The 15,619-nt window shown below is 37.8% G+C and overlaps 1 protein-coding gene across 2 annotated transcripts in view; it reads left to right on the forward strand.

Moving 5' to 3' along the window:
- Nucleotides 1-1,179: 1,179 nt before the first annotated feature.
- The window catches only part of Smp_133990.1 (putative topbp1), a gene marked incomplete at its 5' end in the record, with an annotated part of 18,446 nt that continues 4,006 nt past the window's right edge, over nucleotides 1,180-15,619 (forward strand). Inside the window, 6 exons of one of the 2 annotated variants that reach the window (XM_018795349.1) lie at nucleotides 1,180-3,631; nucleotides 5,924-6,057; nucleotides 9,292-9,580; nucleotides 11,406-11,809; nucleotides 14,574-14,728; nucleotides 14,817-15,037. In XM_018795349.1, coding sequence (XP_018649672.1) covers nucleotides 1,180-3,631; nucleotides 5,924-6,057; nucleotides 9,292-9,580; nucleotides 11,406-11,809; nucleotides 14,574-14,728; nucleotides 14,817-15,037 — 3,655 coding nt within the window. The remainder of the gene's footprint in view (nucleotides 3,632-5,923; nucleotides 6,058-9,291; nucleotides 9,581-11,405; nucleotides 11,810-14,573; nucleotides 14,729-14,816; nucleotides 15,038-15,619) is intronic. The other variant, XM_018795350.1, reaches the window with a different exon arrangement.

Below are 15,619 nucleotides of genomic sequence, written 5' to 3' on the forward strand. Positions count from 1 at the left end.
GGGTATAACATTCAGCCAGCATCTGTGTTCTCTCATGCCGCAGTCAGACACGGGGACAAGATAGTATGGTTTGTAGACTTATGCATTTTAGTCCACATAATGCGGTAATGGAGTTAGATGATAGGGGTCAGTAACTTCCTCTTTAGAATAATATAATTTCAGGTTCACAACAGCTATTAAGTGGTCATGCATACCTTTTTTATCCGAATACGGGGATGCCAGGTCAAAACAAATTCCATTATAGTCATACAAGACATTATAGGGTAAGGGTAAATGAGAAGATTCACTATATGTAGAGAACAGATATACATTAGTACCAAGTATCGCACAATAGGCGTTCGAAGAAATAATCACGTTGGTGCAAAGGGCTACAGAATACATATGCGCCACACAAGTCACTTGATGTGTGTGAGTGACGTGATACTTTTCGGGTGCCCAAACTGAAGTAGGTGGTTTTCACAAAGGGCCACACCCCGAGCCTTTGACCTAAAGGTATAATCCACAAGGCAGTGAAGCAACGTAAGGAGATGCAGTCTCATGGTAGCCGGTCACCAACACTAGGTTCATACGCCACTTCTTCCTTCAACATCCTGGAGCCCATGTGCACCATTGGTTTGGAATAAGGGTTTTCCAATTCCCTTTAGCTGGATCCTCCATATCCACCAACTCAGTTAAAGCGCCGGACATTCGCTTTTCGTCCTCTCAATGTCGTAAACAACAGTAATGCCACGAGAAGGCAGTGAGTAGGACCTCCTTGGCAGTGGTTGTGCACGCATGGCCATGTGAGAGCATTTCGAGAGGGATAGTTGACTCTCCTCATTCTCGGCCGTACCAGGGCATTTGGGGGCCAATGTGTTTAAATAAACAAGTTACAGATGTAATACGAAAAAATCCACATTTATCTTTCTGCGATACATTCCTTGTATAATTCTAAGTGATGTGAAAAAGAGTATTATTTTAAATTAAGAGTGGTTTCACAGGTTTTGAACTTAACTGGATAATAACGAACATGCTAAATTTCGATTCATACTGTTTTTTCTGTCTTGTTCTTTGTAGATCGCATACTTGGCCAAGAATTTACATTCAGCTTCCAGCTTAAAAACTACCAACTCAGGGTTATTGGATCTTTTAGGGGAAATCACTCCTACTACAGTCCTATCCAGTCTCTCTACATGACACATGGACGAGATTATTTTTGTCAACGAACCTCCCAGTTCACTATTAAACGCTGCATTTAATGCTGTTTCCGAATATGAAAATATTTGTCCGAAACGTCTAAGTTCTTGTGAAGTCATTAAGCTATATCCATTGAAGCCTTCTAAAGACGTTTGTTTTGTGCTTGCCCGCTTTGACGGTGAGTGTTACGACCATCTTCGGTCACTTGGAGTATCAATTTATGGGCCACAAGTCATTCTTCATTACGTAAGAGAGAACAAGCCGTTACCAAATCTTCCGTATCCCCTGTTTTCGACGGCCCTCCTTAATGCCACTGCCACAGTTACATCCGTAACTGGAGCCCAGAGGAAGCAAATATTCGATTCAATACAAATGTTGCATGGTTCTGTGTCACGAGACTTAACAGATAACGTGAATGTCATAGTTACGGCCAAGGTTGGTTCCAAAAAATACTTGGTGGGCGCTAGCAGAAATCTCCATATTTTGCTTCCTGACTGGATTACGGAGGCCTGGCGTCTTTCAGAGATTCAAGATCCTATAGATATGATGTTAGGGATTTACACTGAGAAGTATCGCGTCCCAATCTTTTCTCAGCTTGTTATCTGTGTTTCAGGTCTGTCTGTAGAGGAGCGTAAAGAGGTATCTGATTTAGTCTCCAAACATGGGGGGAAATACTCAGGTGTAATGAAAATAGGTGAGACGACGCATTTAGTAACTCGGCAAGCATCAGGAACAAAATATGTTCATGCTAAAAAGTGGAAGATACAGATAATAAGTATCAAGTGGCTTATCGACTCAGTAGATAAAGGATATGCTCTTGATGAGGAGGATTATCGAGTAGACCAAGCTAAGACAAAATCTTCAACACCAACTCCAAACACACAACAAAATGAAATCTCCTTCGACAATATATCAGCGATTAGTTATGTTGGTGCTGCTTCTAAGGTTGATGAAACTCGAAGTGTATGTTTCAGAGAGAGTGCGCAAGTTGTTAGTATTCAAAGTGGTAGTTCTATCCTTTCTGGTTGTTCAATTAGATTCTCTGATTGCAAAAAAGATGAGGTTCATTTGTACTCGTCAATTGTTAGGGAGTTAGGTGGAAAATTATGCACAGAATTGTTTGACCAAGTTACAGAAATGCTAACTCACGTTGTTGTTGGAAGTATTCCTAGCTCCAATAATATGTCGAGAGAAAAAGGTGTTAAATACATCAAGGGAGCGTGGCTACTTGCATGTCGGGATTCAAAAGTTCGTATTCCGGAGGATGAATATCTCATTCCCGAAATAAACGAAAACTTTCAAAGGCTTGAGGATGAAGTTGACGTTACTTCAACAAATATAGATGCAGCTGACTTCCAGTTAATTAACCAGTATTTTACAGGTGGTCTAGCAGATGATGAATTTCAGGATGAAGCTGTTGAAACAAGAGGGGTTATCCAAGGTTTTGATAAAACTTCAATCAGACCTGAAATCGCCGACGAGGTTAAGCACCCAGAGGCTTCTGAAATATCTCATCTTGGTGGGTGCTTTTCAAACCTTGTATTCTCTTTTCACAAAGAATTAAGTGATGCAGATATTATCAAATGTACTGACATAATTAAAACAGCTGGAGGTTGTATCTCCGACAATGAACATAATGTGAATTTCTTAGTTACTCCATTTTTCGTCACCAACCTTCCTCTTATTAGTTCTTGTGAATTTGTTACTGTCGGGTGGATTTCGTATTGTATTCATGAAAAGAGTCTTTGTTTGCAGGAAATCAGGAAAGAATGTGCATTTAAACCTGTGTTACATAAACCAGGCCCACCACCGTTATCTGGATGCGTCATTTCACTAAGCGGTTTTGTAGGCAATGATAGGGGTTTATTAACTTCATATGCTCAAGCTCTTGGGGCTGTTGTCCAGGAATGCTTCTTACGCAAGTCAGTAGCATCTAGGAATCTCGCCGCCAGTACTCATCTGGTTGCAGCTAAACCAGATGGGCGGAAGTGGCCTGCTGCTCAACAATGGGGTCTTCCGGCTGTCAGTCGTCTTTGGCTTTATAAATGTGCTGAGACTTGGAGTTTAGTTAATGAATGCGAATTCCCAGTATACGATACAAGTAAGGATTCTAGAATCAGTAATAACGAAGATTTAACTGTAATTTCCGAAGAAGTAAAGGTCAGAGAGTGTGGCATGTTGAAAAATATTCCTAGTTTTCGTAAATCAGCTAGTGGTAAAACTACTGAGAATCCCGAATATAACCTGGCACTTAGTAACCTAGCAGAAACAATGCAAACCCCTGACTGGCTTCAAGATTTTCGCGAAGGTCGTTCATCAAAATTAAATTCGTCACTTCATTCTTTAAGTTATTCATACAAACCGTCTCCAACTTTTTCTGTGCAAGTGTCCAGATGCCTGAAAAATGCAGTCCAAGAAACATCAGCGCTACCCAAAAGAAAGTTGGAACTTTCAGGTAATTACCGTCGGCTTTAGCAGACCAGTTTGTCTCTTTGGTTTTTGCCTTTTCATGCAATATCTACTGTGTATTACTGGTCTAGTTTTCAAAACACTCGAATTACAACCAAGTAGATCTTGGGTTCCACTTCCACTCCACTCACTTCAGTTTGAACAACTTATTAGTGTTATCACTAATCCTTTTTCAAGCAGTGTAGCTTAAAGCCGAGTACATAAATCTTTTCTTAGTAAATTAACTACCGGACATGACGTCTTTGTTAGCAAATATGAGTTGTGTAGTAAAACGATAAACTTCGGATGAGGTGGTTGCGTGAAGCCCTATATTTTTATTTACAAACTCAGTCTCTGGTTTTTAAGCATATAGCGATATTGTTTTACCTGGCAACAGTTAAAGAGAAAGTTATTCCAGATGCAAATAAACTATCACTACCAGCTAACACCAAAAAGACCAGTAGACGTCTGCTGCTCCTAAAACTCACGCTAGCATATCAATATCTATGTCGATGGTTTCTATCTAAATAATGGATATTCAGAAGTTCAACTTAACAAACTCCAAAGTAAATATTGATTAAAAGGTTCGACACAATTACATACATATCAGGGGAAGGTACATGTAGGTAGACTATAGGCCCCTAACAGCTGGTAAAACCTAGAAGCCTATAATTTCATTAATTTTAAGTATGTTCAAGGTGTCCTAATATGTTCTGGTTACCTCGTATCTTCAACCACATACTCCTTGGTCAGTGAAATCGAATAATATTAAGGGTGTATACTCTCGTTGTTTGATAAAAGATGCTGAAAACACAATTATTACCCGATTAGTCGCAATAATTAGCGGTAAACATCGACCATGGTTATTCCAAAGGTTATGAGAACTGAGATATTTTGATTTTTGTGAAAAAATTTCTCACGTTGTGGTTAAGTATTTGAAGTTTATTTACGAACTTATATTTCTCTAAGAAAGCCAGAATCTACCTGTGGTGCAGAATAAAACATTTTAGATGTAGCAGTAAACTATGTAAGCTTCTTTTCGCATTACTTATCCTACTGTCCCAGATTTTGCTAAAGATTCTTAAAAGGTATACACTCAGCTTCCGATTGTCTTGTTAACATAAAACTTGTCATCAATGAGCTACGTGGGCTAAAACAACTACCAATTGTTAGATGCAATCGCTTTCACCTTAATAACGCTTTACAACCATCGAATTTCGTTATCCTTTTTTTAACGTTTTCGTCCGAGGGACTTGGGACAGTGTTCTTCCACGTGTTCGTATCCAGCGTGATTTGAAGCTTCGAAATCCATTAGTTTCTGGTTGTTACATAAGTTGTAGATTAACTACACTAAGGTGCTGAGTATTTAGTTATTTTTAAGCTATGTGCTGGAAGTGAATTGTGTGGTATCAATTAATTGTTTTGCAGATGGTACTGTGTTTGATCATGAAACACTCGATTTAGTACCTCAATCATGTTTTAGGAATTCCACATTGCCCGTTACTTATTTATCCTGAAACCGAGTGAAAAAGGTGGAGAGAAAATTAGTTTGTCGGTCCATCACCATTCCTCAGCTGGAGTTCTAAAATTATGCAACTCAGTGGCTTGAGACATAGTCAGATATGGTTCAAAATAAACGTTAAGGGCTATCCTCATGTAGTTTTCTACCAAACTTCATATAAGTGAGATAAACTTCTCTAACTGAAACGAACCTTTTTGGGTGTGTTTTTAACTGAGCCGTATTTCTCATCAGTGCTGTTTATCCCTATTTACTTACTGCCCCCAAATGCCCTGGTACGGCCGAGAATGAGGAGAGTCAACTATCCCTCTCGAAATGCTCTCACATGGCCATGCGTGCACAACCACTGCCAAGGAGGTCCTACTCACTGCCTTCTCGTGGCATTACTGTTGTTTACGACATTGAGAGGACGAAAAGCGAATGTCCGGCGCTTTAACTGAGTTGGTGGATATGGAGGATCCAGCTAAAGGGAATTGGAAAACCCTTATTCCAAACCAATGGTGCACATGGGCTCCAGGATGTTGAAGGAAGAAGTGGCGTATGAACCTAGTGTTGGTGACCGGCTACCATGAGACTGCATCTCCTTACGTTGCTTCACTGCCTTGTGGATTATACCTTTAGGTCAAAGTCTCGGGAAGTGGTCCTTTATATTCAGAGCCTCCACTATTGTTGTTACTCCAGCTCCTCACAATATTATCTCCCCAAAACGTTTGTATGCGAAATAAGATGATGTATTTTTCTGTTGTACATTATTATCACCCACTTTTTATTTGGATTCAGATGACGAAGAGGATAGCTTGTGCTTACGAGGAGTAGTAATATGTGTGGCGAAACACTTAAGTTCTCGCCAAGTGGAGCTAAATGATATTGTGAAAAAACTGGGTGGAGATTTCAAGTGGACTTACAATCCTGAAGTAAGATTTCTTTAGGAGCTTAGTTTAACTATGCAATCAAATATTGAGTAGTTTAACAATTTGTACCAATTTCTATATAATGTCTAACTGTTCTCTTTGTTGATCCAGCTCATTTACGTTTATCTAATTACACTATTATATCCCAGGTTAAAAGCCATAGGTAGTATTTAATCAGTTAAAGATATTTTATTGGGACTGGTTCATTAATGTATACTTGTGTGAAATGTTTTCAAGTTTTCAATGTATATTATGGCTTTGTTTTTACATAAATTAAGAACAATTTTCACAGTATAGTTGGTCTTGTTGATATTTACCTTGTGATACCTGTGAGATGGTCAACCAATAAATCTAGAAAATGGAAACCTTTTGCTGTAAGATTATACCTAAGTTGTTCATATGGAGGTTGCTTAGTTTGTTGTAGTTATTACAATTGCTGTAGGTGTGGTGTGATTATCATGTAAATTGACTGAATGCTTAAATCCTAAATAAATCTCGCGTGTGCGGGATCGTGGATGCGCACTGCTAAGGAGTCCCATAATAGGTCGAAACGGCCATCCAATGCTTCCAGGTTTTCCATGGTGTTCTAGCTTCAATTGACTCATGATTTCAACTATGAAAATATTGTTTAAGCTTAATCCTCTTAATTTGAGGATGGTACTATTATTCAACCTTTTTTAAACGGCTTTTTGTCGGGTTAAACAATCATATTTTGGGATCATATCAATGTTTATTAATGTTCACAAAAGAAATTACTTTCGATATCCACTATAATTGGTTAAAATAAGAAATTGGTTAGATTGAATTTCATATCCTTTGATTGGAAGAGAGGCTGGTAGTATACTGGATAATTCAGGACGTATATTTCATATTTGGTTGAAATTACGAGTGTAATCTTACTCTTCATACTTTCCCCAAAACTATTATGTAGTATCACTAGCACTTAATCAGTTCATTATCCTTCTCGCTTATTCTTGCTAGATTGGCAATAAAGATTAATCGTTGGGCTTATATTACATATGACTAATGCAAAACGCAAGCATATGACTATGTAAACATAAGATTAAAGAACAATTTCTATGCCTTGGTACGGCCGAGAGTGGGGAGAGTCCACTCTCCCTCTCGAAATGCTCTCACATCACCACGCGTATATAGCCTCTGACAGGGAATTCCTACTCACTGCCTTCTCGTGGCATTACTGTTGTTTACGAAATTTAGAGGACGAAAAGCGAATGTCCGACGCTTTAACCGGGTTGGTAGACACGGAAAATCCACCTAGGGGAGTTGGAAAACCCTGATTCCAAACCAATGGTGCACATGGGCTCCAGTATCCTGAGGGAACAAATGGTGTATGAATCAGTCGTTGGCCACCGGCTACCATGGGACTGCATCTCCTCACGATGTTCCACTGCCTTGTGGGTCGGACATTTAGGTCAAAGGCTCGGGTTGTGGCTCCCTAAGAAAACCACCTACTTCAATTTGAGCACCTAGGCAGTATCCCAGCCCTCACACAAATCAAGTGACTTGTGTGGCGTATGTATATCTGGTGCCCCTTTGTACCAATATTTATGTTTAAATAAAACCAAAATAAATAGGACTTTTGTGCTGCTCTTATACAAATGATCAATCCATTCTCTCTTAACACTATGGATTGAAAAATTGTTATTTTAAAAAATTTATGCCTACCAATTATGACTTCAGTTTAAGTAGGATTAAAATCACACCAAATAATTCAACCAAGTGATTAGTTCTTCATTTTCCAACATGACTTTAGTAATGTATTTTGACTTTAAACCAATTAAAATAAAGATTAGTTGCTACCCTAGTTAGTACTTCTAAATGTCTTTTTAGTAACGTACTATATTTTCCATCTGATATAGATTTCTGATATTAGGCCTGTATTCTTCTTAGCAATACTTACACTGCACTTATAACTCTAGTTAATTCAACTTAATTGTTAACCAGCCAACTTGTTTTTGAGCTACGCATATTTTTTTGAGTGTACGGGGCAATTATACTACCTAGCCGGAAGGGAAGCGAAAAAGAGGAAAGCCAAAAAACGCATTACGCCGGGAAATAGAAGCAGATATGAAAAGGATGAATAACAACTGGAAAGGAAGGCACAGGACAGAGTTGGATGGAGGATGCTGGTGAGCGGCCTATGCTCCTCGACGAGGGGTGACAGGCGTAAGTAAGTAATTAAGTAAGCCGCTCGAACTGGATGAGTGTAAACCGGCAAAATAATGGTTAAAAGTTAAGTGCTTTAACCACAAGGATATTACTTCACTTGTAATGCAAATATGATAAAAGGCGTCAAAAAACTTCCGTTAACCAGAATTAGTCAAGAACATTACAGTCAGTCAGTCAGTTACAACGTATGTACATCAGTTCGAGTTGCCATACCACATTAGCACAGAGATGCAGTTGTCGATTCAAATCCCATAGTGGTAGAAGTAGTAAAAGTATAAGCAGTAAACCGAAAGATTAGGGTTTGAAGATGTTATTGAAGGAGTATAATACAGTGAAATAAATTTGGAAAGAGAAAAAGGATAGTAACATAAAGAATTCAGAAGATTAGAATTTGGCAGAACACAAAGAGTGGATGCACCTTCGCCATTGCAAACGATTTTGAGCCATGTCATTCAAGGTCTCTAACCATCGATTTCTATCATCTCGCGATCGATGGTTGAACATTATGGAGTGAGAATTGTTTTCAACTATGGTGCCACTAGTTTGAGTATCACAATTTCTGCTTTGGTTTTGACAGTCAGATACTATCTTTACTACTCACACAGGAAATGGAAATAAAAGCATGGCGTACAAGTGTATTCTAAATAACTGAATGGTGATACGATCAGTTCTTGAAAGAAATAAAGTAATACATATCTTATTAAAGCCGTTTTTAAATATGGTTGGTTCCATAAAAACTGCTAACAAGACTGATGGTTTCTTGGTTGATGGGACTCTAACTCTTTCAATCTAAATGATGATAACTAAATGACTGGTAAAAGACAACTAATGGTTATAAATTTGTAGCTCTCACGAAAGGAAGCCATTACGTCTCAACAAATTGTAGCCCTATGAATATAATAGTTTTGTGCATGTAACCAATAGTGGACGGGTTGTTATTAACTAGCCGATCAATTTAAATAAACTTTGTATCGTGTCACCTGGTCTTTGCTGAGATGTTTCTGTTGATAAGATTATCTTGACAACTATTATGGTATATCATTTTAGGTTTGTACACATATGATCTCTGAAACTTCACCTGATGACACTTTACCCCCATCAACACCATCCACTATACCAGTTACACCTAGTACCTGTCCAGAAGGCCAACTTGTTTATGCCGATGTTGCTGCTGCCAAGCAAGATGGGAAATATCTGGTCAATCCGAAATGGTTAACCTCATGTATGGTAGCCTGTTGTAGATTACCTGAGAGTGATTTCCCTCCTACATGTTTGGATGGAAAAACATCTGTTAGCACATCTCCAGTAGAACCACAACCAAAAGCAGCACGAGTTGGTAAGATTTCGACTTTTTTAGTCAAATATTTTAATGGATTTATTGTGTTCGTGTTATAACGTGTAAGCGCGTGCGTGCCCTGTTTGATATATGAACGTGATAAGACCGCCAATGAGAGAAGAGCGAATTATCGATCGGAGCAATGATACACAAAAGCCGTATGAGTAGTCTTGAGTACTTATCAGTCCTGCTTTCTGCTTAGCCCAGTCAGTTAAGTCCAGAACACCAGTAACAGCCTTTGCAATATGAACCATTATTCTCAAACATACTGGGTCTATATACCAATCAAACAGACTACATCGTACCATAAAATAGAAAATAACATTTGTACAAGACTCAACTAAATGTGGCTGTGAATGTGGAAGGCAGTAATTAATAGACTGGGCATAACTCAAGAATGGTAAATCGTATAATAATAGTTCATAGGTCAAAATAAAGCTTATAATAAGGGGGACACGAATATGAATAGTTAAGTTACTTAACAATTATACAATAGGAAATATACATATCACATTGATCCATAAATAGTCCTCAGAGTTACCATTCATAATTCTCGACTGGATACAACAGTTCTCCGGTGCGTAGACTGAAGTTTCTGGTTGATATTGTGTTAAGCTTTACTATTCTTTATTTCCCGTTTGTTAGCTTATCGTATAAGTTTTTTTATTTTTTGTCAAGCATTATTAGCTCAAGTTTATTTACTTGCCCTTTCTGCATGTGGTACTGGAGTTGCATCATCCTTATAATTTGTATGATACAGAACCATGATGAAAGAGACAAAATGATGGCTTGTTTTGCTATTTTTGTATATTTCTTAAAAGTGGAGTTTAAGATTATTGTTCTCGCTTTAGCTTCATTAACTAACTGCTTTTTAGATAGTTTGATATATTCTCCCATAAACGTAGGGGATGCGTAAGGTCTAATAAACTTCTTAGACATACCCTTCAATAAACATTCCCAGAAAACTGTCCTGTTCAACAGGTGGAAGGCGGACGTGATATAAAAAAGACGAATATTGTTTGCTTGCAGTAAGTATAACAGTGTTCTAAAATTTGGCGGAGGGTGAGGATATGATCAATACATCCTCGACCAGAATAAAAACAGGCCTGCTCCTCGTAAATCAATCTTTTGTGGGTTTTAAATAGTCTACGAAGTATGACGGAAGCCAATAGTTTGGATACAGTCAGAAGTAGGCCTATCTCTTGATAGTTGTTGCATAGGTGATTTAAACCCTTTTTAGGGATAGAGATGACTGTAGCCTCATTCCAGAATCTCAGAATGCTCTAATTACTAAAGTATGATAGGCTCTCCCCACCCTCATCCATAACAATGGAGTTAGAGGCTTATGAACTACTTAGTTTTAATGCATAATTCTTGTTGTTCTACATTTTATGCACAGTCATTTGTAAGCCAATATACTGATTCCATTTCAAATAATTGTTAAAGATATGAGGACTTTATAGGTTTTCTCTACTTTTTTTTAACACTTAACCTGTCTAATATTCTGGAATTATGTTCAATGTCCTATGAAAATAGAAGGTTATATATCCGTTTGGAATTTCGGTCTCCTTTTTTAGACAGTCATAAAATTTTATTTTATGTTTTATACAAGAACTTTATTTAGAGACTATTCATTTTTTTTCTTTGGTTGATAGTTTCCTGCCAAAAACTGAGTTTATCTAAGTGGTGAAATTGTAATTGTTTGTATATATATAATGAACATATTAGTGTTGTATGCATGTCACTTGGGCTTCTCAGTGTTTTATGGATCACCAAAAGCTGAAGGTAATTTATATTCATCCGCATGTTTCTATTGTGTACACAGCTTCTTTAAATCTTTTCGGAGATATTAATCGTCGATTGGGAATGATGATTGCTGGGAATAAAACTAATTGCTTTCAGAATGGATTTAAAAATAATTTCAAGGAAAATATGGATCCGACTACCAACACCGATGGTAGTCATCAACAGTTTTTAAATAAGGAAGACCAAAATTTGGAAAATGGAGAGTTTATAGATTCTCAATTCCCATCAGTTCCTACGGGTCATAGACGTCTTAGACGAAATCCTCGTCGTAGCAATTATTCAACTACTAATCGTTCAGATACTACTATAACTTCTCATGAGTCCAAATCGAACAACGATAATGATAATGATAGATCAAAGGTAGGGAACTCAAACAATCTAAATAATAATGTTGATTTGGTACAACCTGGCCAAATGATCATGGTGAGTAAATATTACGTTAAGTGTTTATTTTTTAAAAAAGCGCTTAGGATTCATGTATAGGTTACGGTGCATCGCTAACTAACATTTCGAATAATAAATGAATGGGAAAAAAAAGTAAATATATAGTTGTCAATTTTCTGTGAATCACAAATGCTCAGTCAGTCAGTCAGCTAGAACGTAGGACCAGGCATATTTATGCATCGGTCCAAGTTGCCCTACCTCGTTAGCACAACAAGATGAACACCGGATTCATAAAAGTAGTTAATTTAGTGGTAGTAGTATATAGAAGAAAAGTTGTATATAATGATATAGCATAGGAAGGAAGAAAGTTATGAAGCAATTTTAGTGACTTCAAGCACTGATGCCACGTTTGGGTTTGGCCGCCCCTAACTCTCTCCCAACCACTCCCAATACCAGTCAGCAGAGCGCGTCGTGGTAAGCAGTGTTCAGGCCTACGTAACGCGTGGCCCAACCATCTCAGTCGATGAAGATTCATGACCTCATCAGTTGATTTACCATCATTCCCTAATACCCTGTGTCTAACCCCACTATTACTTAACCGGTGATCCGAGGAGATGCGAGCAATATTTCTAAGACATCTGTGGTCAAATACTAGTAACTTACTAGTATCTTCTACTCTTAATGGCCATGTTTCACAGCCGTAAATTAGAACAGAGCGAACTGCTTTGCAGTATACTCGTCCCTTAATTGATAGACGGATACCTCGTCTAGGCCATAGGTGACGTAAGTTGGCAAAAGCCAAACGAGCTTTTTGAATCCGTGATGAGATTTCGTCAGACACCAACCCATTAGGGCTGATCAGACTTCCAAGATAAGTGAAGTTGTCGACGCGTTCGACTACTTCACTCCCTATCCTTAGTTCAGATGTTGACGCAGGCCAGTCCTGGAGTAACAATTTACATTTAGATGGGGAGAAATGTATCCTAAACATCCTGGCATTATTACTCAGTTCTAACAGAAGACTCACAAATGCTAGTCAAAAGGCTTAGACTTCCTGAATTAACTTAGAACATTAGTTGTCTTTTGGCTAGTCATCCGACATTTATTTTAATTATCTGTAAACAAGCGTACGTACGTACGAACTAACCTAGCACACAACTCAAGAGTTTGTATACAGTATAAAAATGTCCTTGGGAAAAGTCACAAAATAGCGTAATAAAAAAGGCAACGAACCGATGACATTTAGGCTCCTTCCAAGTGGGAAATACAATCCGAAAGTAAAAATTGGACGCTTTTAGCGCAAAAAGGAGAAGTTCAAATTTCCAAAATAAAATTACAAAAATAAGACGTTAATTGAGAGATTTCTGGAGATCTAGCATCCCCAGCATAAGTACCCATAAAATCAGTAAAGTTATTCTATGGATAAGGCACTTTTGTGGTAGCTGTCTTCAGAAGAGAATACGACACTTACAGGAAACATATTATTGTTCCAGTTGGCGATATCTTGATATTTCCACCGTTATATACTGTCGACCATCCTAACAGACGACCTCACCCGAATGAATTTTTTAAAAATCACTGATGAATCGTAATAAAATTTATTATATATCATAATTTAATTGAATGGTAACCTGCTAATCTGGTTGTTGCCTCAACCTTGAGGATCATATGCTAGATTAAATAAAAGATGAATTCATTTTTACTCCATTTGATGTGTTTTCTTACAAATAACTAACTAGTGCTGACGTCGACAGGTAATATTCTAGTAAACTAATTGTAGCGGAACTTTTCTCTCATGACATAGTCGAAGGTCGTATGCGTCTGAAATTGAACTGTAAACAGTCACCTTAGCTCCTATTTTGACGTGTCTGCTATACTTTCCTTTGGTAACAACCTAGTCGAGCTACGTGAGTTATAATACTTGTTTCTTGAGGTCCTACCATCCAAGACGGGTCGATCGAATAGCAATAAGGCCAAGAATAAAGTGAAGTAGTACTCCAAACCGCGATTAGGTGTAACGACAGTAAAGTGTTTCCCATAGGTAACCAGGACCTTTACCTATTCTGTCTTTCCACAATGAAAGATGGAATTGGAAAAGATAGCCCCCTGAAGCAGTTCACCTCACTTCCATCCCAATATCTGGACCGTACACCTAATTGGTCAACAGGTTTTATTAGCTAGAATTTTAGAATGTTGTTCCGCCAATTTATGCTGTCCCTCTGAAAACCTTAAATAGAATCCTAGCATAGTTTTTCACTTGACCTTACCTAGATAAAGTAGGTTCTATTTGATGAGAGCATCCGAAGAATACAGTTTTTTGAATGCTTTGCGAAACAATGTAAGAATGTTTGCGATGCATTTCTCTTTCTCTCTCCCTAAACATAAATTGTTGCTTCGAGACTGTTCTGCATCATCTTCCAGGCTTAGGGAGTAGAGTAGTTGATCACTTCATCTAATTTGGAAGCTTCATCAGTCTCATTGGGTTGGTTGTTTACTCACTTGTAAGGGAGAATAAACAAGACTGTACACGCTGGTGGTAACTTGTTAATTTAATTAATTATATATTACGGTTCCCAGGTGCGCAATATTGAGGTTAAGTGCTTGGTTTGTAATAAGAACGATGATTCGGTAAGATCCCGAACTTGTATCAACTTAAGTGACGCATTTATGTTACATGTTTAAAGCCAACCTCTATTCCTATTTACGATGCTGAACTGACTAAAAGTGAGTTGAAGAAAGGCTAGTAGCGACTGGATCAAAAATATGTCATTAATCCTGTAATCTATCTCTACTGTTCTTGCAGGTTCGGTGGAAGTACGAAGATGACACTCCACATCAGACGACGACAACGACAACAACAACTAGCACTGATCTTGTAATTTCAAAAGCAAACTGCGAAAAGAATCAGTCTGAAAATAAAATTGAACAGACATTATTAAGAGAGAATATTACACAAAAGTAAGCCTACATCTAGATTTGTTCAGTGTCATAAGATAAAATTGTTATTTTCAAACGACTGACGAGTATTTCTGATTTACTTCCATAGATCAGATAATCAATCATCGTTCAAATCACCGATACAAAAACAACAACAGCCACAACAACCTGATTGCCTATCACCTAAACGAAACTATATAATCTCTTTCACTGGCCTGTCATTAGAAGAACGAGATCGCTATGCTGAAATTGTAGAGCGACTAGGTGGAGAAGTAGATAATCTGACTACGTTAAGCGAGAAAACTACACATCTAATTGTGTATGCACCAAGTAATTATTTTTTCAGTTACTTAATTTTTATTTGTGTGGTGCATGTTTTACATCAAGTAAAGAGCTTCAGAAACTTTTGTGAATCCATACCAAACTTAATAACAGATTGGCAGTCAGTTAAACAGATTACGTTAATCTAATTGTCGCTAAATTAGAGGAATTCTGAGGACTCGATCAGCACTTGCTAGGTTTGGTCATTGGAATAAGTCGTTGTCTAGACAAGGTGTGTAGTGCCAACCAGTCAACATAAGTACAAGGTAGTTCGTTTGGCTTTGAACAACTTACGATATGCATGATATCTGAGTGTCAAAAGTGCCCATATACGGTGCACCGTAGTATATTTCTCTTATTTTACGGCGAAATGCAAGTATTATACTCTAAATGTTTACAAAGCATTGTTTGTTTGTGGTGAAATGACCAGGTAAACTTTCACTATGTTGGAGACCATGAACAGTAAGAAAAAGTGCACATTTGATTCCCCATCTTCTTATTTCCTGTTTTTAAGATCGAGGTTTGTAGCTTCCATCAACACATTAATATTTTCATAGTTGAAAGCGTGAGTCAATTGAAGCTAGACCACCA

Source organism: Schistosoma mansoni, chromosome 2, assembly GCF_000237925.1.
Source record: "Schistosoma mansoni strain Puerto Rico chromosome 2, complete genome".
Classification (NCBI taxonomy): Eukaryota; Metazoa; Platyhelminthes; class Trematoda; order Strigeidida; family Schistosomatidae; genus Schistosoma; species Schistosoma mansoni.